The 24,301-nt window shown below is 45.5% G+C and overlaps 1 protein-coding gene across 1 annotated transcript in view; it reads left to right on the top strand.

Moving 5' to 3' along the window:
* The window catches only part of LOC124260021 (sex comb on midleg-like protein 2), a 37,258-nt gene extending 13,158 nt beyond the window's left edge, over nucleotides 1-24,100 (top strand). The window contains exons 4-12 of the mRNA XM_046694250.1: nucleotides 117-351; nucleotides 1,313-1,399; nucleotides 6,364-6,609; nucleotides 6,903-7,133; nucleotides 8,089-8,289; nucleotides 8,745-8,915; nucleotides 15,553-15,687; nucleotides 19,826-19,974; nucleotides 21,953-24,100. Of these exons, the coding sequence (XP_046550206.1) occupies nucleotides 117-351; nucleotides 1,313-1,399; nucleotides 6,364-6,609; nucleotides 6,903-7,133; nucleotides 8,089-8,289; nucleotides 8,745-8,915; nucleotides 15,553-15,687; nucleotides 19,826-19,974; nucleotides 21,953-22,081 (1,584 nt within the window). The 3' untranslated portion in view covers nucleotides 22,082-24,100. The remainder of the gene's footprint in view (nucleotides 1-116; nucleotides 352-1,312; nucleotides 1,400-6,363; nucleotides 6,610-6,902; nucleotides 7,134-8,088; nucleotides 8,290-8,744; nucleotides 8,916-15,552; nucleotides 15,688-19,825; nucleotides 19,975-21,952) is intronic.
* The last annotated feature ends 201 nt before the right edge of the window (nucleotides 24,101-24,301 follow it).

Below are 24,301 nucleotides of genomic sequence, written 5' to 3'. Positions count from 1 at the left end.
TACATGCTTTTGAAAACGCTAAAGCCTTTCAGATTTCTACATTTTACCACTCACAAAAAAATAATCCTTTTATATTTTTTCAAATTAGGAAATAACGGTGCTGTGTCACATTTCAGTCTTCAGTTCCTCCCGTAAATGAGTTCAAGGTGAATCACAAGCTTGAAGCTGCCGATCCTCGCAATTTGACGTCCATCTGCGTAGCAACAGTCGTTGGAATTCAGGGCCCACGGCTGAGGTTGCGACTCGACGGCAGTGACAACAAGAATGACTTCTGGAGGCTGGTAGATGCTGGTGACCTTCACCCCATAGGTTACTGTGAAAAACATGGCGGTCTGTTGCAGCCCCCACTAGGTAAAGGGAGATAAGCATTGATTTCTTTGATTGGCATTCTAGAAGTTGGGTAGATGAAGAATGAGGACTATTTTTATGGATATACAACTTCTTTATTCTATATAGGCGACGTTTCGTGTTAAGCAAGTGGTACATGGGAAGTAATTTGGGTGATATACATACATGAGATGTTTGTACAATAGATGAGAGATGAGGCGAAACTGAGTTGTTTATACAATAGAAGAGGTTAATAACACAGGATTAAGTAGGTTGATAGGAAGCCTGTACAAACATCTCATGTATATATATCACCCAAATTACTTCCTATGTACCACTTGCTTGACAACGACATTAGAACCTATGTCGGAACGTCGCCTATATAGAATAAAAAAGGTGTATATCCATAAATATAGTCCTCATTCTTTGATAAGCATTGATGAGTATGAAAATGCATCCAAATAATGATAATTAAGCACTTGTTTACACTCATGTTGACCATAGTTCTTTTTGTGCCCTCCATTGATTTCCGGGGCGGTGGGGTAGCCTGATGGTTAAAGCGTTCGCTCGTCACGCCGGAGACTCGGGTTAATTCCCCACATGGGTACAATGTGTGAAGCTCATTTCTGGTGTCCCCCGCCGTGATATTGCTGGAATATTGCTAAAAGCGGCGTAAAACCAAACTCACTCACTCACTCCATTGATTTCCATTCAGAATAGGAGTGGTAGGGTACACTAGAGGTGTCATTCCTGAACCAAAATGATTGACCAACATGACACTTTGCAATTGGTGGCCAGGATCTGTGACTTGGCTGACTGCAGGCCATCCATTGTAATCTGGTGGAATCTTCGTTGTAATATCAACAGCAGTTTTCATGGTTAAAATCTGGCTATTAACTGGCCACAGTAACATTCTTGAAAGATTTGTAGCTGCTGTACAATGTTAAAAGAATCAAAATCTTAGGGACAAATCTTTGTTTTCCAGGTTTCAGAGCCAATCCCTCCTCGTGGCCTATGTTCCTGAAACGGTCATTAAACGGGGCAGAAATAGCCCCTGATAGATGTTTTAAAAAAGGTATGTACATCGTTTGAAGAAGCTTTTCTCTTTGAAGGACATGGTTTGTGGCTCAAACTATCAGTCACTGGTTTGTCTGGTCCAGAGTTTTAGTTACAGGTCTCCGTCATATGGCTCTAATACAGCTGTATGAAATTTTAAGTTACAAATAAACATCTGTTAAAAATTGGGATTAGTAACCAAATTAGCTATACTACTCAGTTTAATGGACCAATCAGAATACGAGATACAAACCAACCTCAATGTTGTACTTCCAATGTCAGCAACATGGCTCTCAGTCCAAATGATTGAAATAGAAATTGCTAGAAAATGAATGACTTAAAAAAGAAAAACCTAAAATATCTTTCTGATGAGAAGAATGTCTTCCTGTCCATTAAAACATGTAGTATCAAATACCTTTGCTTCCAAACATTCTCTGTGATACACCCAATTCATTTTTCTTTCTTAGTGGGGGCAGTAGGGTAGCCTAATGATTAAAGTGTCCGCTCATCACTCTGAAGACCCGGGTTTGATTCCCCACATGGGTACAATGATATTGCTGGAATATTGCTAAAAGTGGCGTAAAACCATACTCACTCACTCACTTTTCTTAGTGTTAGATTTTTCCTTATCCTGACTCATGATCTTTTGCTTATCTCCTTCTTCTATGCGAATGATAGTGGAACACTTGAATCCCTTGTAGTTCTTAAAGCGGACGTAAAAGTTCTCTCAACCACGAGTTGCCTCCCTTTTCCCGCGCAAACAGTCATGTGACGTGCCATGCTTGCCACTCATTCCTGAGCGGATGGTTGGGCGAGCACTGGAGTCCCGTATAAGGCACCATATCCTTTAATATTTAGATCCTTTATCAAATTTAAACTGTGTATAGTTTTTTGGTTATATTTAGTTTTCATCGTGTGTCAAACTTTTTATAAAATTATTCATATTTTGTGACATTTATTTATCATGATGTAGTTTGTTTGATCCTCACCTCCAATGCCCGTCATGCATTAATCCATGTTCTTCCAGCTTGCGTTACAGATACTGTATTAATTTATTAATTTATCAGATTTGCAATTTAATCAATATTTATCTTATATCTATAGACGTACCATGGACCAGGTGAGGAAGTCATCTCAAGTCACTGTTGATAAACCGGAGATAATGCCCGGTAACCATGTGTTGTCTTCTACTGCAGAAATACACAATACTAGTGATTTGCTGAGTACGTTTCAGGGGCAGTCGTCTGCTGTTGTTCGTGATTTAACTGCTTCTAAGAAGTGGTCTAACTCGTCCAAGACGTCGTCATCGCAGTCTAAGAAGGAGATGTCTTCATCAACCTCGACGCAGAAGAAGTCATCTGCATCCAGACCTTCAGTGAAGTCGCCTCGTTCCGGTTTAATGAAGACATTGTGCCGCCTGCCGAAGCAGACGCTTTTTGCTGACCCGCCGACCCGCTGATACTTCTGCCTGAAGTACCTCTCAGATCGGCTAGAAGAGCGACGCAGTCGACCTCCACGACAACTAGATCGTCTCCTGCAACTACAACAGCTGCTCAGCTGTCCGATGACCAGCTCACAACAACGCAGACATCAGTCATCAGTGAAGTAGACAACACCTCAGCGTTCGCGAACGCTTCGTCCACGCCGCAGCAGTTCCAGCCTACAACGCAGAACTTTGACCCGGGCAACATAATGAGGCAGTTTACAACGCAGATGACGGCCTTGATGGAGCGTTGGTTTGCCGAAGAAGCAGCAGCCCAGCAGAACCCTACGATGGCAGTCAACGTTCGCAAACCCTCCGACCTGCATGAACCTGAAGCTGCTACACCCCAGAGGTTTACAACTGCAGATGAGGTTCGCGAACAGCCACGTTCACGAAAGATCTTCACACTCAGAAGACTCTATCATCATGGAAGATGAAGGTTCCACAAACCTCCCAGATGCGTCTGTGAACCCTCAACATTCGAGAATGTCAAGGAGGTCTTCTCCGAAATCCAGTCGATCCTCATCTAGATCCCACAGCCCACGCAGACGTTCGGGGAAACGTTCGCGAAAGGAAGGTTCAGATCAACAGACGATAATCAGCAATGCAGACTTCTACAAGGTTCGTGAACTCTCAGATCAACAGGCAGATATCAGCAACGCAGACATCTACAGGGTTCGCGAACCCTTAGATCAACAGGCAGGATGATGACGTCGACTCTATTACCATACGGCTGAATTAAACGAAGCAATGATTAAAACATTCAAGAATCCGCAGTCAGAATGAAAACGGATGGTTTTGTCAGCGCTTATAACTCAACAAAAAAGATCAACCACATGTGCGATCTCTACAGCTTACAGCCTGCACAACTCTACAACCTGCACGAACCTTACACCTGTAGTAGGTTCAATTTCAGACGACAACCTACTTGATGAGGGGAATCCCTTCATCTACACAGATGCGGAGATCTTATCCTGGGTAGTGGATGGCCTGCTGATATTGTCGTTCACTCACTCACTCCAACCCAAAAGAGACGTACTGCTTATATGCTGATGACTTCGACTTCGAATATGATATCACCTATGAAGCCGATATCTCAAGTACTGGAGAACCTCAAGGCGACCTTCATAAAGGGCTTAAGGTTAACAACGCCTTCAAGAATCCTTGGACGGACGTACAGATGATATTATTAACACTCATCACTCAGTGTGGGGATTAGGAATCTATATCCTATCAACTTGATTCAACATCGGTATTCTTCAAGATCCATACAGACATACATCTCGACTGCCTCCTTCGTCATGCTGGCTTATATTATCCACAGTGGGAATACGTGATTAATATCACTGAACAATATTTTACACTTGGAGCAACCCTTATTCAAGAGGTTTATATGAGCGGCGGAGTAGAATTACGAGCGCTTTTACTCAACCAACTATTGCACCCGATTTTATGGAGGCCAACTTGCAACAACACCGGTAACGTCATGCTTGGAAGCTGATTGGTCCAGGACAGAGAACACCTCTTACTGACAGATCAGGTGCCAGCAAGTTTACTGCCTATCCAGACCACGCCATCCTTCACCCACAGAGTGGATGATACACCCGGAGGCATTCCAACTACTGATAGCAGACCAAGGTCGTCCTCTCATAGATTTAATTGCGACACGTTTCAGTCACCAAGTGACCATGTATGACTCACCAGTACCAGATTCTCAAGCCTGAGTTCTCGATGCACTGTCAATCCTATGGGAAGGACTATCACATATGTGTTTCTGTCGCCGGTCCTATTACCACAAGTACTGCACAATATAGCACAGACTAGAGTACTACGCCTGCTTGTGGCCTCACCCTACTGGTCAGCGTGAACCTGGTTTCGAGACCTAATACAGCTCATAGGTGAACCAACAATGCGCCTACCGACTGGCCGAATCTACTGATCCATCCACACACATGACAGTGCCATGGCAATCTAACAGGATTCCGACATCACGTGTGGACCATATTAGCACTGCTTGAAGAAAAGAGGTTATTCCTCGAGAGCAGCTAAAGCAGTCACGATGGCAGGACCTAGGATCTAGGACCTAGATGGGACTTCACTGCAAAGAATCAGTTACTTGGCCAACCGGACAGACAGTTCCACGTCCCAGCGCTATCTATGATCCTCAGATCTGAGGACACCCAGGACTTATCCTTGTGTCCTGTCAGAGCCCTGAAAATATATCTTCAAAAGACTAAAACAAGGCGAAGAAAATTCAAGCGCCTATTCATCCCCTTTGTCAGCAGAGATGACAGTAGAAGTCTCAAAGATGACAATATCATTTTGGATGTGAGCCGACAAAGCAGCAGGATTGCAACCTCCAAGAGCTTCCAACCCACACGAAGTCAGAGCACTGAGGTACACACTCGCTGTTAGATATCAGTTATAATGGAGGGCTGCTTTTGGAAGTTGGACACAGTGTTTGCCAACCTCTACCTCAGAGACATCACCTCTGACAACGTCTCCGGCATTCACCAGTTTGGGTCACTTGTTGTAGCACTACAACTAACGGTCCCACAAAGGCGCTGAGTTGGAAATCTCACCCTTTATCACGTTGACTTGTTAACATTTACTACGAAGAAGTTTTAGTTTGAAAGTCCATGCGCAAAGTCTAGACTAGACTAGCATGAGTGATTAAGACTCGGTACGGGTAATGATCTTACCTGTACATTAAGGGGTCGCAACTCATTTATGATAACGATCTTATCATAATCTATGGGTTGTTAGAGATAACTAGTAAAAAGAAGATACATGTATATCTAAAATCCACATGAATCTAGAAGATTCACTTGTCTGAGAGAGAAGTAAGACAAGATTGTGGTCCCCCCCGAGTTATAACGGAAGTTGGAAGAATAGGATCTAGGAAATGGCGTTACGTAGTTCCCATGGGGGGGATACAGGACGTATCTAAGGACAGCTGATGAATACACGAAGTGGCTTGACCCACCACCAATCCGTCGGATTCTATAAGCAATAGATCATGAGTCAGGATAAGGAAAACTATGTAATTTTTTAAGTAAAATTGATATTTTTTACTTATCCTGACTCATGAGGTCAAGCCCTCCCAACCTCCCCGCAGAAGACATTTTGGGTTTCCCAGCAAACCCAGGTGCATGGGCTTATTCAGGAGAGAGTGGCAAGCATGGCATGTCACATGACTGTTTGCGCAGGGAAAAGGGAGGCAACTCGTGGGTGAGAAAAAGGGAGGCAACTCGTGGGTGAGAAAACTTTTAAATCTGCTTTAGGGAACTACAAGGGATTCAAGTGTTCCACTAACATTCGCATAGAAGAAGGAGATAAGCAAAAGATCATGAGTCAGGATAAGTATAAAATATCAATTTTACTTTAAAAATTATATTTTTATTCTGTGTAATTGCTAACTGGCTTCATACAACTTCCACTCACTAGTCTTTGACTGTTAGACTTGAAGACAGCTTATTGATGACACTTTTAACACCAGGAACCATCAACACCAAAGACAAATGAGTTTAAGGTTGGACAGAAGTTGGAGGCTGTGGACCGGAAGAACCCCCAGCTGATCTGTCCGGCCACAGTGGGAGCAATCAATGCAGACCAGATCCATGTGACCTTCGATGGATGGAGGGGGCCTTTCGACTACTGGTGTAGATATGACTTTCGGGACATCTTCCCTGTGGGCTGGTGTGCACAGAGTGGTCACCCCTTACAACCTCCAGGGCAGAAAGGTGAGGACAGTAATTGGGCAGATCAGGAGGTGGTTGCTTTACCTATGTATGTGTGGAAGTCTGGCTCTCTCTATGGATTAGTTACTCGTTTATGTTTTCCATGAGAGCTGACTAAATTCATGATATGTCGTAATTTGTGTTGGCCTATGCAAACATTGGCCTATTGTGTCCATGGTACTTTTCAAACATGACCAGCATTGCCCATCATGGCGGCAACATTATTTTTTATCTCCTGTTAATTTCTGGTTGTATTTAATGTAGTTTAGTACTGTTTATATGTGTGTTCTTCCCAGGAGTGCCCCAGTACAAAATCAACAAGATGATGAAAGACTCTTCCCTCCAGCTGACTGTTCCACAGCTCCTCCCTATGACCAACTCCTCCTCTCACAGCCGCACCCCTCAGCCCAGCCCCACTAGTCCGTCAGTGTCCCCCGAGAAGCAGCAGTTGTCTCCCCGGGAGGCCGCCTCACCTGTCGTCACCGTCTCCGAGCCAGACACAAGCTCCTCACAGAGCATTGCAACAGGTGAGATAGCGGTACATTTATCACTGTTTCTTCACAAGCTTTGTATTGCACTGTGGGTGAAATTCTGGAAAAGAATAAAGGAACGCTTGTACTTTCGTGTGTTCCCTTCGTATCCATGAGTATATGTCACTGCCCTGAGCCAGACACAAGCTCCTCACAGATCATTTACAACAGGTGGGATATGTCACTTCGTTTCCGGGCCAGACACAAGCTCCTCACAGAGCATTGCAATAGGTGAGATGTAGGGATATTTGTCACTGTCTCTAAGCCAGACACAAGCTCCTCACAGAGCATTGCAACAGGTGATATGTAGGGATATTTGTCACTGTCTCTAACAGACACAAGCTCCTCACAGAGCATTGCAACAGGTGATATGTAGGGATATTTGTCACTGTCTCTAAGCCAGACACAAGCTCCTCACAGAGCATTGCAACAGGTGAGATGTAGGGATATTTGTCACTGTCTCCAAGCCAGACACAAGCTCCTCACAGAGCATTGCAACAGGTGAGATGTAGGGTGATTTGTCACTGTCTCCAAGCCAGACACAAGCTCCTCACAGAGCATTGCAACAGGTGATATGTAGGGACATTTGTCACTGTCTCCAAGCCAGACACAAGCTCCTCACAGAGCATTGCAACAGGTGAGATGTAGGGACATTTGTCACTGTCTCCAAGCATGACACAAGCTCCTCCCTCTGGAACATCACTTTAGCTTAGGTTCAGTTGAGAGTTACCTCCCTTCCTCTCACGGATATTGACACATAACAGTAGCCAATTTGCAGACTTCTCTATACTTTGCTATTCTCTATGCCACCAGTGTCCACTGTCCACTGTATTAGGCATCCTTCAACCCTGTATGGAGTTTGACTCCGACTGAGCATTACATATATTTTTTCATTTTGTAATATGAATATTTAATTTATCTATTATGTTCCCAACTTTCCTCCTGTTCCCAGTATGTGTGTATGTGAACCCCACGTGTCGACTGGGGAACTACCTCAACCCCCGCAAGACATTACAACTACCTAGTCACTACGGCCCAGGCAGCTTGACCAGGATCCTGCGAGAAGTGGTGCAGGGTCTGATTGACTGCTCCCTACAGGAGAGGGTGATCTACAACATGGTCAAAGAGGGCAATGGCAAAGTCGTCGTAGCAGGTACATGATATTGGGATAAGCTGTAGTAAAACAGACGTAAATTAACTGTGAAGGAGGGCAAAAACAAGCTGTGGCAGAATTGGTCCACAGCATCACATGTATGTGACAGAGGAGTTGGGAATTCATGCCCTGCATGATAAACTGTTCTCCTTGTTGGTCTGCTGATGTTAAAAATGCACCCCCTACTCAATGGGGTAATGCAGCCCCTACTCAATGCGGTAATGCAGCCAGTACTCTAATAACTCCGGGATATACTAGTTACTTGGTATCACATACTTGCTGATGTCCTCTCTTATGTGAGGATGGAAACAGTGTCTGTGATATTGCTGGAATATTGCTAAAAGTGGCTTAAAACTAATCTCACTCACACACTGTAGTAAGCTGATGCAGTATGATGGAGGTAATTGTAGAGAAGTGTTGACGCAAGTTCACTCCATCTGTCACTATGTTTGTAGCTAACCACGGGTCTCGGACGCTGACAAAGAGGGTGATATCGGTGGAGAAGGTGTCCAGCTTCTGGAGCTTCCTGGAGCGTCTGCTAGAGGACATGGGCTGCTGTGAGAGCTTCCTGTCCAGTCAGCCGCTGGAGGGAGGTTGTCCCAAGTGTTCCAAGAGCAAGATGGCAGGTAGGCAGCACACCTGGATGCAGGAGATTGTGTCCCTTAGAATAAGCTACAGGATCCTGTGATTTGGGGTTGGTATCCCTGAACCCTCATAGCCTTCATCTTGTCATCTATATGTCTATATTAAAATCTTAATTTTTAACTTACCTTACCATAGGTCTTATGCATATTACCTCAAGCTCCGCTTAAAGAGATCAGACAGTCGTTGATTCGCCATTCTATAGAACGGCCACCTCGTGTATCGACGAGTATACAGGCAACGGAAGTGACGTGATCTCCCCTCCCACGCAAGCGCAGTCCATCCAAAATCACTTTTACTTCAAGCGTCTTGCTTGTCAGACGTTTTTGTTTCGCTAAGTTTTCAGACACTTACTAATAGATTTCAGATATTAAAGTTATTGGTATGTATGTTTTTCTATCTTATGTCTCTTCTCTGTGGGTGAAGAACATAATTTACAAGTAACTTCACTTACCTGGCTGCCTCGTGTTTATGTTGTTGTTGTTTTTTTCACTTCGGTTTGGGGTGTGTCCCCACGTTCCGAGATTTTTCCACGTGGCATGTTTGGGTGTTTTGATACCTTTAGGGTTCTTCCACCTTCTGTTTCATGCTTGTTTATGTGTACCTTCTTATTTCTTGCCTAATTTGTGTGTGTTTTCACGCTTTTTTCGGCTCAGTGTGGGGGCAGCCATCTTGGTTGTTTACACGACTGTCCCACTTACTTGGGCGTGCCCATTCTTGTTGTAGGGGTGCTTCCATTTTTTCGTCTGCAGGTTATGTTTCTAGGTTTTTACGTTTCACATTTGTGTGTTACAGCTTTTTGTGTGCATGACCCGGCAGTTTTGTTGCATCTGCAAGGTGCAGAAGTCTGCCAAGGACCCACACCCCTGGTGCCCAGACTGTGCGACTGTTGCCTGTTCCATTGACGAACGCTGTCACTTTTGTACTCTGCTGTCCGTCGTGAGATTTCAAGGCCTACCTCAGCGCTTTAAGAAGAAACGCTTGTCACAACGGAAGAGGAAAATGTCTTCCCCTGTTTCTTCTGTGGACTCGGTCTTCCTCCCTCGTCGCCGGGTCGGACGCTCTTCTCCTGTGATAGATCAGCCGCCCACCCCTGCGGCTCGTTTGCTTACGCTTCGAAGCTGCCCGCCTGACGCCTTTGTTGACCTATCCCACCCGGACGCTTTGTCGCATCCGGAGGTTCAGAAGTTGCCGGGACGCCCTTTTGCCGGCAGCTGCCGGAGCCTGCTAGCACCGTTCCAGCGCCGTTGCTAGCTTTGTCCTCTTGCCCGCGCCTGTAAGCACTTGATTCTCCCGTTGCTGGCTTGTTGCTTCAACCAACGTCGATGCCTACGCCGGCGCCTATGCCGACGCCGACACCTATGCCGACGCCGACGCCCATGCCGACGCCGACGCCCATGCTGACGCCGACGCCTGTTCCGACGCCAGCGCCAGCGCCAACTCCGACGCCTTTGACAGACTACCGTATCCCCAGGAAGGCTACAGTGTCTAGAGAGGAGGACCTACAACGTCAGTTAATGGAAGAGCGTTCCCGACGTCAGGACGCCGAGCGTTCCCATCGTTCTCGACGATCTCGTTCCAGGTCTCCTCGGCAGCATCATCGGTCTAGGGGTCCTCGTCTTAGTTCGGATACTTCTCTTCGACGTCGTCGGTCTGACTCAAGGTCTCGCTCTCCCGTACGTTCCAAGGATAGGGAGAGCGCCACGGATCACCGATGCGTGGGAGGCGATACCGTCGGTCCCGTTCAAGGTCACCTCCTGTTAAGCCACTCGCCATCGCTGGCGTCCGCGTCCCCGACAGTTACTTTGAGTGCTGCTTCTCAGTTGTCATCGGTCGCCCACGAAGCCTGCTGCTTCGGGTCAACGATTTACTGCTCTACCGTGGTCCTGGGAGGACACTGAGGCCGCTATTTTCTCCGATTATAATGAGGAAATGTTGCAAAGAGGATGATGATGATGGGGCACCTACCTCCCTCTCTCTGCTGTGTTCGACTGGATTGCCGACAGACTGCCGGATTGTCCTTCTCCCTCTTCAGGTTCGGGCCGACCGAAGGCTATTCGGTCTTCTCGAGTTACTCCTCCGCCTCACCCGATGGTGGCGATGCTGTGGCTTCTTTGGGCGCTGATTTTGCTACTTTGTCTCTCAATACCACTATTAAGGCTCCTAAGTCACGCATAAGGGGACTACAAGATACATAGTTTGGATTTTGCTGATGGAGGCGCGGCTCATGATGAATCCCTCAAAGCATCGGGTTCCCCACAGTCATCTTACCGAGTGCAGGACTCCAAGATGTTGGCCATTGATTCAGAACTCAAAGCGGATGTTGAAGCCTGTATCAGCGTTAGCCTCTGCAACTTCGGCTGCAGCTTGGGATTTGACGGAAGACAACCGTCAAGGTTAGAACATCTTACCACCCTGTTTCAATGGCAGGAGTAGGTGTTGCATGATTTGCTGGCGCACCTCCGGCGGCTTTGGCCATGACAACTGTTGTTCGGGCGGATGGGTTTCCTGGAGCCCTGTTCTTGGCAGGAAGAGTTTAAAGGAAACTGTTAAGAGCCCTTTATGCGTCGCTTCCTCTTTAATGACGGCATTCCAGAGGTGTATAAGGAACACGAGAGCTTACCAATCACGGAGGTTTCCTTGTCTACGTTGAAGCATTGAGTTGACCTTTAAATGGCAGATCATCTACAAGGGGAGGAGAGCCGTTACGTCGAAGAAGAGACTCCGTCCGCGGCGCCTCTGGCAGAGGGCGTGGCGTGGCAGATCGAACCTGTTTTCAGCGCCGTCAGCAGGATCGTCCCCCCGGACCCCTTCCGGCGCCCGGCAGGGGGCGCCTTACTTCGATTAAGCTGAAGTTCGCGACTCCAACACGACTGGGACCTCCGCCCCCAGTCGTGCGGGTTCGATCCTACCCCAGTAGGCGGGGAGACTGGGGATCTTTGGCCCAATTGGACAATCCTGGAAGACCCGTTTGTCACCAACATTCTCAGGACCGGTTACAAGCTGCCAATCGCCGTGTCGCCGCCTCTGACTTCAACGCCCCAGTCGCGTGTGTATGCTCCAGACCAACAGTTACTGCTAGCAGACAGCATCCACACTCTGTTACGCCAAACAAGGTATAGAGACAGTGCTAGACCCCGACTGTCCCGGGGTTCTACTCACCAATCTTCCTGGTTCCCAAGAAGGACTCAGGGAAACTACGCATGATTCACAACATGGCAGTTTTCAACCACCTTTATCTTTTTGGAACCGCCTCACTTCCGCATGGTGTCCCTGGAACAGCTCTGAGCCAAACTTTAGCCCAGGGTCTGGTTGGCCAGCCTCGACCTTCAGGATGCCTACCTGCATGTGCCCATTTACCACCGTCACAGAAAGTACCTGAGGTTCTTTTCAACGGGTCCCACTACCAGTGGAAAGTGCTTCCATTTGGAATTTCCATGGCCCGTGGCTTTTACTTTCGGATTACCTCGCCCGATCACCCGGTTCCTCCATCTCAGGGGCATCGACTTCGACCCTTATATAGAGACGACTGTCTCATGAACCACCTCGACCCTCAGTTTATTCGCAAAACAGATGCACTTTGCCATTCATCTCTTGCAGCAACTGGGATGGATTATCAACATAGACAAATCCCACCTGGAGCCGTCCCAGAACTGGCGTTTATAGGGAGGCTTCTTCCTGACACATTCGCGACCTTGTCAGGATTCCGCTAGATAAGCTGGAGAAAGATTGTCAGTTTAAGCAACCGAGGTCTATCCCAGCCGCCAGTGCTCAGGGAGTGGCAGTCCCTCTTAGGTCTCCTCACCTCAGCCCAGGACTTGGCGCTCAGAGGTAAACGATGCTTCGGCCGTTACAGCCGCTTCCTGTTGCCTTACATCCAGGCGGGCGACCTTCAGTTGAGGTTCCTTTTGCCCCTGCATCTCCAGCTTACCTCCGTTGGTGGACTGTCGAAGTCGAACGCCTGGTCGCAGGAGTCTCCTTGACAGAGTTTGTTCACGATCCACGAACTGTTAGTAGATGCGTCTCTTCAAGGTTGGGGTGCACACCTCAACGACCAGACCACCTCGGGGCTGTGGTCCGGCACCGAGCTAGGATGGCACATCAACACCTTGGAGCTGCAAGCAGTCATTTTAGCGGTTCGACACTGGGTGCCTCTGTTGCGGAACACCAGGCTCCTGATAGCTTCGGACAATTCTACGGTGGTGTGGTTGATTCACAATCAGGGAACGACCAGGTCCAAACAGTTGTTGGAGCAGACGTTCCAGCTGGCCAGTCTCCTGGACGACAATGGCATCAGCGCCAGAGCCCGACACATCCCAGGGTGCAAGAACGTTTTGGCAGACGCTCTCTCAAGGCCAAACCGTCTCTAACAGAGTGGATGCTACATCCAGAAGCGTTCAAACTTCTTTGTCACAGTCACGGCCGCCCTCTGATCGACCTGTTTGCGACTCGCTTCAACACACAGCTTCCGTTGTGCGTGTCTCGATTCCAGATCCAGCGGCATGGGGGTCGGCGCCATGTCCTTTATGTCGTGGGAGGGTCTGGGCGTTAATGCCTTTCCACCACCAGTTCTGTTGCCAGCGGTAATAGCAAAGGTCAAGCGGACAGAGGCGATTCGTCTGCTTTTTGGTCGCAGCGCTTGGTGGCCAGCCAGAACCTGGTTCCCAGATCTGCGCCGTCTCGCCCGAAAGAAGTCCGCATAACAGTTACCAGACTGGCCTCACCTGCTCAGGCATCCCCACAGTCGACAGTGGCATCCCGATCCGACTCGGTTTCATCTACAATGGCGGTTGGATCATCTGCAAAGGCGCTGAAGGCCAAGGGGCTTCTCCACGGTGTCGCCAAGGTTATTGCTGCGTGCTCATCGCGTCTCCACAAGATCACTCTATGATGATAAGTGGGTTTCTTTTGAGAGTTTTGTGCACAGAAGTCCAAGGACCCGTTGAAAGCTTCTCCTCAGTTTATAGCAGAGTTCCTTCTCTTTCTTCGGAAGTCCCGGCGTCTCAAGGGCAACACTATAGGAACTTATTTATCGGCTCTTAACTCCGTTCTGGCGGTCAAGTGCGACAAAAAGATTTCCAAGGTGCCAGAACTCATCGCCGTCCTCAAAGCGTTTAAGCTGGAGGACCAGAAGGCAAAGCTCCGTCCTCCTGCTTGGGACCTTGACGTCCCTCTTCGTCATCTGAGAGGTCCCCCTTATGAGCCCTTGGACACGGCTTCTTTTGAGAACCTCTCCAGGAAGACAGCCTTTCTCTTGGCCAGGGTGCGTTTTGAGCAGTCACGGCATGGTCTTGTTCATCTCGGACTGCTTTGGGATTTCGTGGCCAAGAACCAGCTGCCGGGACAACCGGATAGGATCTTCTCCATCCCTCCTTTGTCTTCCATTCTAGGACCTCACGACGCTGAGGAACAGCTGCTTTGTCCCGTGAGGGCACTTAAGATTTATATTGCCAAGTCATCTTCCAGGAGGCAGTCTCGTAAGAGACTGTTCATCCCGTTGTCTTCTGTGGCCAAAGGTGAAGTTAATAAGAATACGCTTGGCGCTCTGGCTCCGATACTACCATCCTGACCGCTCACGATCGCCAAGATCTGCCTCATCCTACAGCCAATAATCCATGAGATTAGGGCTCTGGCTTCCACCATGGCTCTCCACAGAAACTGCACCGTTCCAGCCATCATGGAGGGTTGTTTTGGAAGTCCTCTACTGTCTTAGCTAGTCATTACCTGCGGATTTGGCCGTCGAGGGCGTGGAAGGTCTTCAATCGTTTGGTCCACTGGTGGTTGCTCAGCAACTCACCCGTCCAACCGCCATTAGGTAACTACTTCTTCTTACCTTCTGGTCTTCAGGTTAACTTACACTTTGGGTGTATTTGTTTTCCTTAGGGTTGCCTTTAGTTACTATCTGTCTCCTGTTCCAGAAGCCTCCTGCGACAGTCTGGCGATTCAGTAGTTTCTTCTGGTTTTCCTTGGCATGTGGGTTTTCATGGGGCGGTCCTCTGGAGCCCGACACCGCCGTCCTACTGTCGAATCCATATGCATAAGACCTATGGTAAGGTAAGTTAAAATTTATTAAAATCTAAATATTTTAGATATTTAAATACTTACCTTACCATAGGGCGGTAACTCCCTCCCAACGCTGGATGCTCCTCCCCTCTCTGGGCTCTTCGGACCTGGTCAGTAAAAGTGATTTTGGATGGACCGCCGGCTTGCGCGGGAGGAGAGATCACGTCACTTCCGTTGCCTGTACACTCGTCGATACACGAGGTGGCCGTTCTATAGAATGGCGAATCAACGACTGTCTGATCTCTTTAAGCGGAGCTTGAGGTAATATGCATAAGACCTATGGTAAGGTAAGTATTTAAATATCTAAAATATTTAGATTTTAATAATTTTCTACTATGATGAGCATTGAGGACCAAGGTGATGCTTGAGGTAAATGTCCTATCATCCAATCAGTATTAAGGCTTCAAGGGGATTCACTTCAGGGAAGCATTCAGACAAACGTGTCTGTTTTCTGTATATCAAACAGAATGATGTTTGTTAGGGCAAAGATTTTGTTTCGACAATTTCCTTTTTGTCCTACTTCCACTGGGTAACTGTGTCCTTTTGTTCTGATTCTAGGTGATCCAGACCACTTCGAATTCCCAAATCCAAAAGGCCCTCGAAGGAGGTGGTCCACAGAGTCAGGTGATAGTACCAAAGGTTCCAAACCACCAAAGTTGGCCAGACGGTCATTCTCAACTTTTGAAGCTGAGGGTATGTACTGTGTTAGAATCATTAGCCCTGATTGTGTTTCTAGGTTCATCATCACCATATTCTTTCCCTAGTTTTCACAGCTGTGGTAAACGTCCGAGACCTGCATCTTCTTGGGCTTTGCATGATGGAAACTTCAAAGATGTCAACTTCTTTTTTATACAGAGCACAACATTTCAGAGTATATTCTTACTCGTTCATCAGGTGAACGAAAACTAGGATGTAGAGAGCTTTTATGTGTTCACGTGAGAATATGTCATTGCCGTTGGCAAAAAGGCGACAATTCTGCTGTTCTTGATGCGGCGGGAAGTCCGATGACTGGCAGACTTGGAAGGTGTTAGGATGATTGTAATGGGTGATAGGGTAGATTTTTCCTTATCCTGGCACATGATCTTTTGCTTATCTCCCTTTCCCTTGCGAATGGTAGTGGAACACTTGAATCCCTTGTAGTTCCCGAAGCGGACGTAAAAACGAGTTACCTCCATTTTCCCGCGCAAACAGTCATGTGACTAGCCTTACTTGTCACTCTATCCGCTTGGGCGAGCACTGGAGTCCCGAATACGGCAGATATCCTTTATATTTAGATCCTATTTATCAAAAAAATTGCAATTTAATCAATATTTGAGATCGTTGGGTCAAGATACAAGCCATGATTCCTCAAGCAGTCATCTCTCCGTTTACACAATGAACATGGCAATGTCTACTCGGTCTACAAACCTCAGCACAAGACTTGACTCGCACAGGAAGGTTACAACTACGGCCATTGCAACAATTCCTGGCAAAACATCTGGACAGCAGCGACCCTATCTCACTACCAGAATATCTCAAAATGTACCTACTTTGGTGGACTCACAGGTCGAATGTCTGCGGAGGGACCTATTTCCAAGAGCCGGTCTTCGACACACATCTTTATGCAGATGCATCGCTACAGGGTGCACATCTCAACAACCAAGTTCCATCAGGGAAGTGGTCAAATGCAGAACAGCATCTTCACATCAATCTGCTAGAAATGAAAGCAACAGAATGCTGATGATCCACACGGACAACTCTACAGTGGAATTCTCCATAAATCGGCAAAGATCAACAACATCGCCAAGCCTATTGCAGCTCACATTCCAGTTGTTCAACATCACAGAGAAGGCAAACATCTGGATAAAGGCGTGTCACATACCGGGAGCCAAGAACGTAGTAGCAGACGCTCTTTCCCCGACCACTTCATCCGTCACCCACGGAATGGATGCTCCATCCAGAAGCGTTCCGGCTCATTATAAGGGAAATAGGATCCCCATGCATAGACCTGTTCGCCACGAGGTTCAACAAACAACTACAGACGATTGTTTCACCAGTACCAGAACACCAAGCCTGGGCAACAGATGCACTGAGCACATCATGGGAAGCACTAAATGCTTACGCATTTCCACCTCCGATCTTACTACCGAAAGTACTGTTGAAGATCATACAGACACAAGCGCTACAACTGACTTTGGTCGCGCGCCCTATTGGCCAGCGAGAGTCTGGTTCCTAGACCTAATAGAAGATCTCGGAAGTCCAACCCTCAAACTACCAGAATGGCTGAACCTTCTCAGACATCCGCACACCAAGCAAGTCCACAGGAACCCAACACTGTTCCAGCTACACGTGTGGACCGTATCAAAACCTGTCAGAAGAAAATAGGATACTCCACCAGAGCAGCGAAAGCAGTAACCCTGGCGTTATGCAGATCTACTTGCAAAGAATCAACTACCTGGTCAACCAGATAGACAGTTCCATGTGCCAACGCTATCTACAATCCTTGGAACAGAGAACCCCCAGGACTTATCCTTGTGTCCTGTCAAAGCCTTGAAGATATATCTTCAAAAGACTTAAACAAGGAGAAGAAAATTCAAGTGCCTATTCATGCCCTTGTCGACGGAGACAGCAGTGGAAGTCTCAAGAACGACAATATTGTTTTGGATGAGAGCCGTTATACTAAGAGCCTACAAAGCAGCAGAATAAGAAACTCCAAGAGCTTCCAACCCACACGAAGTCAGAGCACTGGTGTCAACACTGGCTCTGCATGGAAATTGTTCTATATCATCGATTATGGAGGGCTGCTTCTGGAAGTCATGTACAGTGTTTGCCAACTACTTCCTCAGAGACATCGCCACTGAAGACGTCTCCAGCACTCACCAGTTTGGGCCGCTTGTTGTAGAACAACAACTAACAGTTCCACAAAGGTACTGAGTTGAAATCTCCCCCTTTATCACGTTGACTTGTTGATAACTTTTACTATGGAAGAAGTTCTAGTTTGAAAGTCCATGCGCACAGTCTAGACTAGGCTAGCATGAGTGATTACGACTCTGTACGGGTAAAGATCTTACCTGTACGTAAAGGGGTCGCAACTCATTTATGATAAAGATGTTGTCATAATCTATGGGTTGTTATAGATAACTAGTTAAAAGAAGATACTAGTATATCTTAAGCCACATGAATCTAGAAGATTCACTTGTCTGAGAGAGAAGTAAGACAATATGGTGGTCCCCCCGAGTTACAACGGAAGTTGGAAGAATAGGATCAAGGAAATGCCGTTACGCAGTTCCCATGGGGGGGATACAGGACGTATCTATGGACAGCTGTTGAATCCATGAAGTGGCTTGACCCACCACCAATCCGTAGGATTCTATAAGCGAAAGATCATGAGTCAGGATAAGGAAAACTATGTAGTTTTTAAAGTAAAATTGATATTTTATACTTATCCTGACTCATGAGGTCAAGCCCTCCCAACCTCCCCGCTGGAAACACCTCGGATTTTACAGTAGATCCAGGTGCATGGGCAGAAAAATCAGGAGAGAGTGACAAGTAAGGCTGGTCACATGACTGTTTGTGCAGGGAAAAGGGAGGTAACTCGTGGGTGAGTGTATTTTTACGTCCGCGTCGGGAACTTCAAGGGATTCAAGTGTTCCACTACCATTCGCAAGGGAAAGGGAGATATAGCGAAAGATCATGAGTCAGGATAAGTATAAAATATCAATTTTACTTAAAAAATTACATGTTAGTTCGTGTCTTGTGTCTGAGTTCTTGGGGTTCTCGTTTGATGGTGTTTGGGGACTAGGTGAATAGGGTAACTATTGAGGGAAGTGAAGGGTTCGTTTCCGTTCTGATGAAGTCAGGATGAATAACTGCTTTGGCATATCCGATGAAGCTATGCAAACACTTTGCCAGGTTAGAACTTAGACACTAACAAAGAGGCAATAAACCAGACTCACAACCAATGTGATTTTAAATTTTAACACACTAGTTAGAGGTCTGAGGTCTCAACAGGACTGTATGGCCTTCTCAGTAATGTTATGTGACAAGATTAATGTGAAATCTGTCTATCAGTTAATCTGACAACCCAAGACATGTGAATTTTCCCTGGATCAGCGGATTTCCATGATTTCTGTTTCATTGTGAACATTTTTAAGATCACTGTCAATCTGCAATAAAAGACCACCAAGACCCCTGGCTAAATTTTCAGTGTTTATTGTGCTTGTACTAGTGGTGGTCCGATTAATTGAAATAATCGAAGATTGGTTGCAGTGACTAAACAACCAAGCAATCGATCATGTTTTCTCATAATCGAACACAAACAATTCTGGAACACTTTTTGCATTAACAATTTTTTTCACAAGGTTGGTTTTATTAGCACATTTCATGAGCACTACAAGCTGGTCATGATTGAATGGGAAAAACCAAGGAAGTTATGTTCCTAACATATTAGTCATCCTTTCAAGATGTGAAATTTGCCCCCAAAAAACAACCAAAGAACTTCATGGTTTTTTTTATGTTTTTGTGCATTAACAAAAATAATAAGGAAAAATTCATAAATGACGCTAACCAATTTTTTTCGATGATTGATCGGTTGTAATGAAGCAATCATCAATTTTGAGATTTTAACCAATTCCAAACACTAGCTCGTACTGTTCTCATGTCTGCAACTCTGGTAAAAATTACATCTCTGTAGCCCTTGCTTGTCATCCTGTCAGGATTCCAAATCAAGATGAGTCCCTTGCTTTGCATATCTCCCCTTGAGGATTCAAGGGCACAATAGTGAGATATACATTTTGACTGCTTTCCCTTTAATTATTATCCACATGATGAATTATTGTGTGTTGTATTACAGCCAGTTCCACTACTGGTGACATGCAGCCTCCTGTACGTCCAAGTCGGCCCACCGGAGACCCGTCCGAGTGGTCAATTGAGGAGGTCATCAACTACATCAGTGATACAGATTCGGGGCTGGGACAGCATGCTGACCTCTTCAGGAAACATGTAAGTTGATGCTGAAGTCTGCACCATTGTAGGGTATTCTTGGTCAGGGCATCCTCCCAGTGTCCACCCTAACTATTCTGTGCCAGAACATGTCCCAATGTCCAGCCCTGGTATCCTGTGCCATAGAGACAACCTAATGGATAAGGCAACCAGGCTCATGGCAGACAGGCAAGACAGTTGTGATATTATCCTGCTGTAGTTCCCTCTGCAGAGTTATGCCCATTAGGTGTGCCATGCACCTGGATCATGTGTCTTGAGTCTTGATTAATTCTTATGCTTCCTTTGACAGCATCAGATCCATCATATTCATTTGAGAAGGCCCATGTGTTTCACCCAAGTGGTTAAATAAAGGATATTATATGAGTGCCCATGTCATACTATGTTTACGACACGAGTGCCTAAATGTTGGTATTTCTCGAGCAAGAGCTGGGGATATACCGATATTTAGGCACGAGTGTCGTAAACAAAGTATGGTATGGGCACGAATATAATATTCTGATTATTACTGAAGTCGTCAAATTGAGGAAAATAAACCCAAATATACTTTCAAACAGAGGCTGGCTACCCGCCGCGCGGCATGTAGAACGCAACGTCACAGAAGAAACGTGACATCATAGCATTGTTCATGATGTCATGTCACCATGACAAAGTGATATTTTGCCCTAGGGTATCGTATGAAAAATATGAACCCTGGTATGTTTGCCCTGATATGGCATCATAAACCCTGATATGTTCGCCCTGATATGACATCATCAACCCTGATATGTTCGCCCTGATATGACATCATCAACCCTGATATGTTCGCCTCATATGACATCATCAACCCTGATATGTTTGCCCTGATATGACATCATCAACCCTGATATGTTCGCCCTGATATGACATCATCAACCCTGATATGTTTGCCCTGATATGGCATCATCAACCCTGATATGTTCGCCCTGATATGACATCATCAACCCCTATATGTTTGCCCTGATATGACATCATCAACCCTGATATGTTCGCCCTGATATGGCATCATCAACCCTGATATGTTCGCCCTGATATGACATCATCAACCCTGATATGTTTCCCTCATATGACATCATCAACCCTGATATGTCTGCACTGATATGATATCATCAACCCTGATATGTTTGCCCTGATATGACATCATCAACCCTGATATGTTTGCCCTGATATGACATCATCAACCCTGATATGTTCGGCCTCATATGACATCATCAACCCTGATATGTTCGCCCTGATATGACATCATCAACCCTGATATGTTCGCCCTGATATGACATCATCAACCCTGATATGTTTGCCCTGATATGGCATCATCAACCCTGATATGTTCGCCCTCATATGACATCATCAACCCTGATATGTTCGCCCTGATATGACATCATCAACCCTGATATGTTCGCCCTGATATGACATCATCAACCCTGATATGTTTGCCCTGATATGACATCATCAACCCTGATATGTCTGCACTGATATGATATCATCAACCCTGATATGTTCGCCCTGATATGGCATCATCAACCCTGATATGTTCGCCCTCATATGACATCATCAACCCTGATATGTTCACCCTGATATGACATCATCAACCCTGATATGTTTGCCCTGATATGACATCATCAACCCTGATATGTTCGCCCTGATATGACATCATCAACCCTGATATGTTCCGCCTCATATGACATCATCAACCCTGATATGTTTGCCCTGATATGACATCATCAACCCTGATATGTTCGCCTGATATGACATCATCAACCCTGATATGACATCATCAACCCTCATACGTTCGCCCTCGTAGGTAATAAATGTTTATATGACTTGCATCACTTTGGAATTTCTTCCCATGTGAAGCTGTTGTGATATATACCTGAGATACTGTTCAGAGCAGTGTTATAACCAGTTCTGTTAACGTCGGTCTCTCACTCGCTCCCCCTACTGATACTGTTGTATTCAATTGCAGGAAATAGATGGGAAGGCGTTTCTCCTCCTCAACAGTGATATGATGATGAAATACATGGGACTGAAACTTGGCCCTGTCCTCAAATTGTGTAACATAGTGGAGAAGTTAAAAACACGGAAATATGTCTGACATTGATCAGCGCGAGACTTTATTTGTCAGGAGGATCTCCACACCAAGGGGGATGGGGTAGGGGGTGGGGTGACCCCAGCCTGGACTACACAGGGACGGACAGGCTGCATGGGAGTGATGCTCACACACCTGGCAGCAGTAACAGCAGCACCGTCAACAGCCGTCTCACTCTGCAGCCACTACAACTGTCACACATGAAGGATGCTGAAATCAAAGAAAATCGGTTACATGGTGTCATTTTAGAAATTCAGGGAAACTTACTTGAGAGGAAGGACGTTCTTTAAAGTCATGGACGAGGGCTCAAAGTACATTCTCACAATATAAGAAATTGTTTAAACATAGAGAATTTTCTTTGTTTCATCTTCTTTTTATTGTTTGGTACAACGTTTCAGGGCTTGTTCTGGACCCATCATCAGGTAGATAAGTAAAGAACAAAGTACAGAACAGTAACTGTTAACCCTGCCCAGGACGTCATGGTTGACAGGTACTGTTGTTTAGTTCTACCTGATGATGGGGCGACAACAAGCCCTGAAACGTTGTACCAAACAATAAATAGAAGATGAAACCCAGAAAATCTCTATGTTCACCAAATAGCATCTTCTAAAATGCCAATCAAGCATCTGAGAAATTGTTTGTAAGAGTTGTTACAACTGTTAAGGGTTATCATTCACGAGATCATTTGTCTGTGTACTAATTACTTTAGGGTATAACCAACTTATGCCTGCCACTTCAAGTGACATCTGAAGAGCGTTACTGAAGCAGACAGTTTTCACAAAAATATTTCCTTAAGACAAACTGAGTCTCATTCTCCACTAGCAACGTGATGTCTATGACAGTGTTTGCAGTTCGTGGAACAACATTGGTTCCCTCTCTAGATTTCCGCACAGATGTGGAAGTCATAAATGTCATTGACATAAATATTGTTACCATGGCCACAGGAAAAAAGGTTAATGACATTGAGGAGGCAATTGTAATTCTTGCTAATGGCGATTTTGTATATAGGTTTGGTCCTGATGTAGGTCCAGCCTCTAGTGTCATGTTCATGAAGACTTGTGCACATAAGGTGTCTTTTGCATAACATCTTCTATTTGTGGTGACAGAAATGTTTCACACAGGACAATATTGAAAAGAGAGCTGTTAGGGATGATTTATTATGAAATGGTCGATCTAAACTTTTAATTGATTATTAAATTTCTGAATAATTTATAACCCTTTCTGCAATCAAACAATTTGGAGTAAATAACATTATTAAGTGATTCTACATGGTTTAATATGGGTTATAATGTCGTTTTAACACATGAAATCACGATAAGAAAGGCACTTGAACTGAATTTTCTGAAAAATGTATGACATATTTATATAGACAATTGCTGCAAGATTTCTGAATATCAAGAATGTTTTGTTCACCGAAATATATGACCTGTGTCATGGGACATATGGATGAAGTCTAATTGTTTTGTAACACAATGAGTTAACAAAGGAACATGTGATTTCAGAGTTGTATGCAGCATGTTATGTGGGTCGGTGTGAGTCAGATGATGAGATTACTTATCACATAGATGTGCAAGTCTTGGAGTTTCGTTTCATTACAGCACTGCAAGACTGTTTATTTGTACTGTTGTACCAGTGAACCACCTTTATTTGTACTGTTGTACCAGTGAACCACCTGATGTCTACTGTACTTTCCTACACAATATATGCTTTAATTCTTTTTTTTTACACAAATGATTTCTGCTGGTTTTATGTTTAATTCAGTTTGTATGACTGTTTGTATTTGACATTCTGTACATCAATGAGAAAACAGTAAGTTGACTGGTTACATAGTGTTAAAAGAGCTAAGTGAGGAAAAAATAAGGGACCTTCTTTGGAAATGTCAGATTTTGAGAAAAATATTGTTTTACCATCTATGAAACCTGAGTTTATTGACACTGACTTGAGCAGTACAGATAGTTTGGGAGTTAGTGAGTGAGTGAGTTTAGTTTTACGCCGCACTCAGCAATATTCCAACTATATGGCGGCGGTCTGTAAATAATCCAGTCTGGACCAGACAATCCAGTTACCAACAGCATGAGCATCGACCTGCGCAAATGGGAACCAATGACATGTGTCAACCAAGTCAGCGAGCCTGACCCCCCGATCCTGTTAGTCACCTTTTACGACAAGCATGGGTTACTGAAGATCAATTCTAACCCGGATCTTCACGGGTACGGATAGTTTTGA

Source organism: Haliotis rubra, unplaced genomic scaffold, assembly GCF_003918875.1.
Source record: "Haliotis rubra isolate DU_JTF1 unplaced genomic scaffold, ASM391887v1 Scf747, whole genome shotgun sequence".
Lineage (NCBI taxonomy): Eukaryota > Metazoa > Mollusca > Gastropoda > Lepetellida > Haliotidae > Haliotis > Haliotis rubra.
Note: the sequence above shows the minus strand (reverse complement) of the source record. Positions and strands in the feature narration are given on the sequence as shown.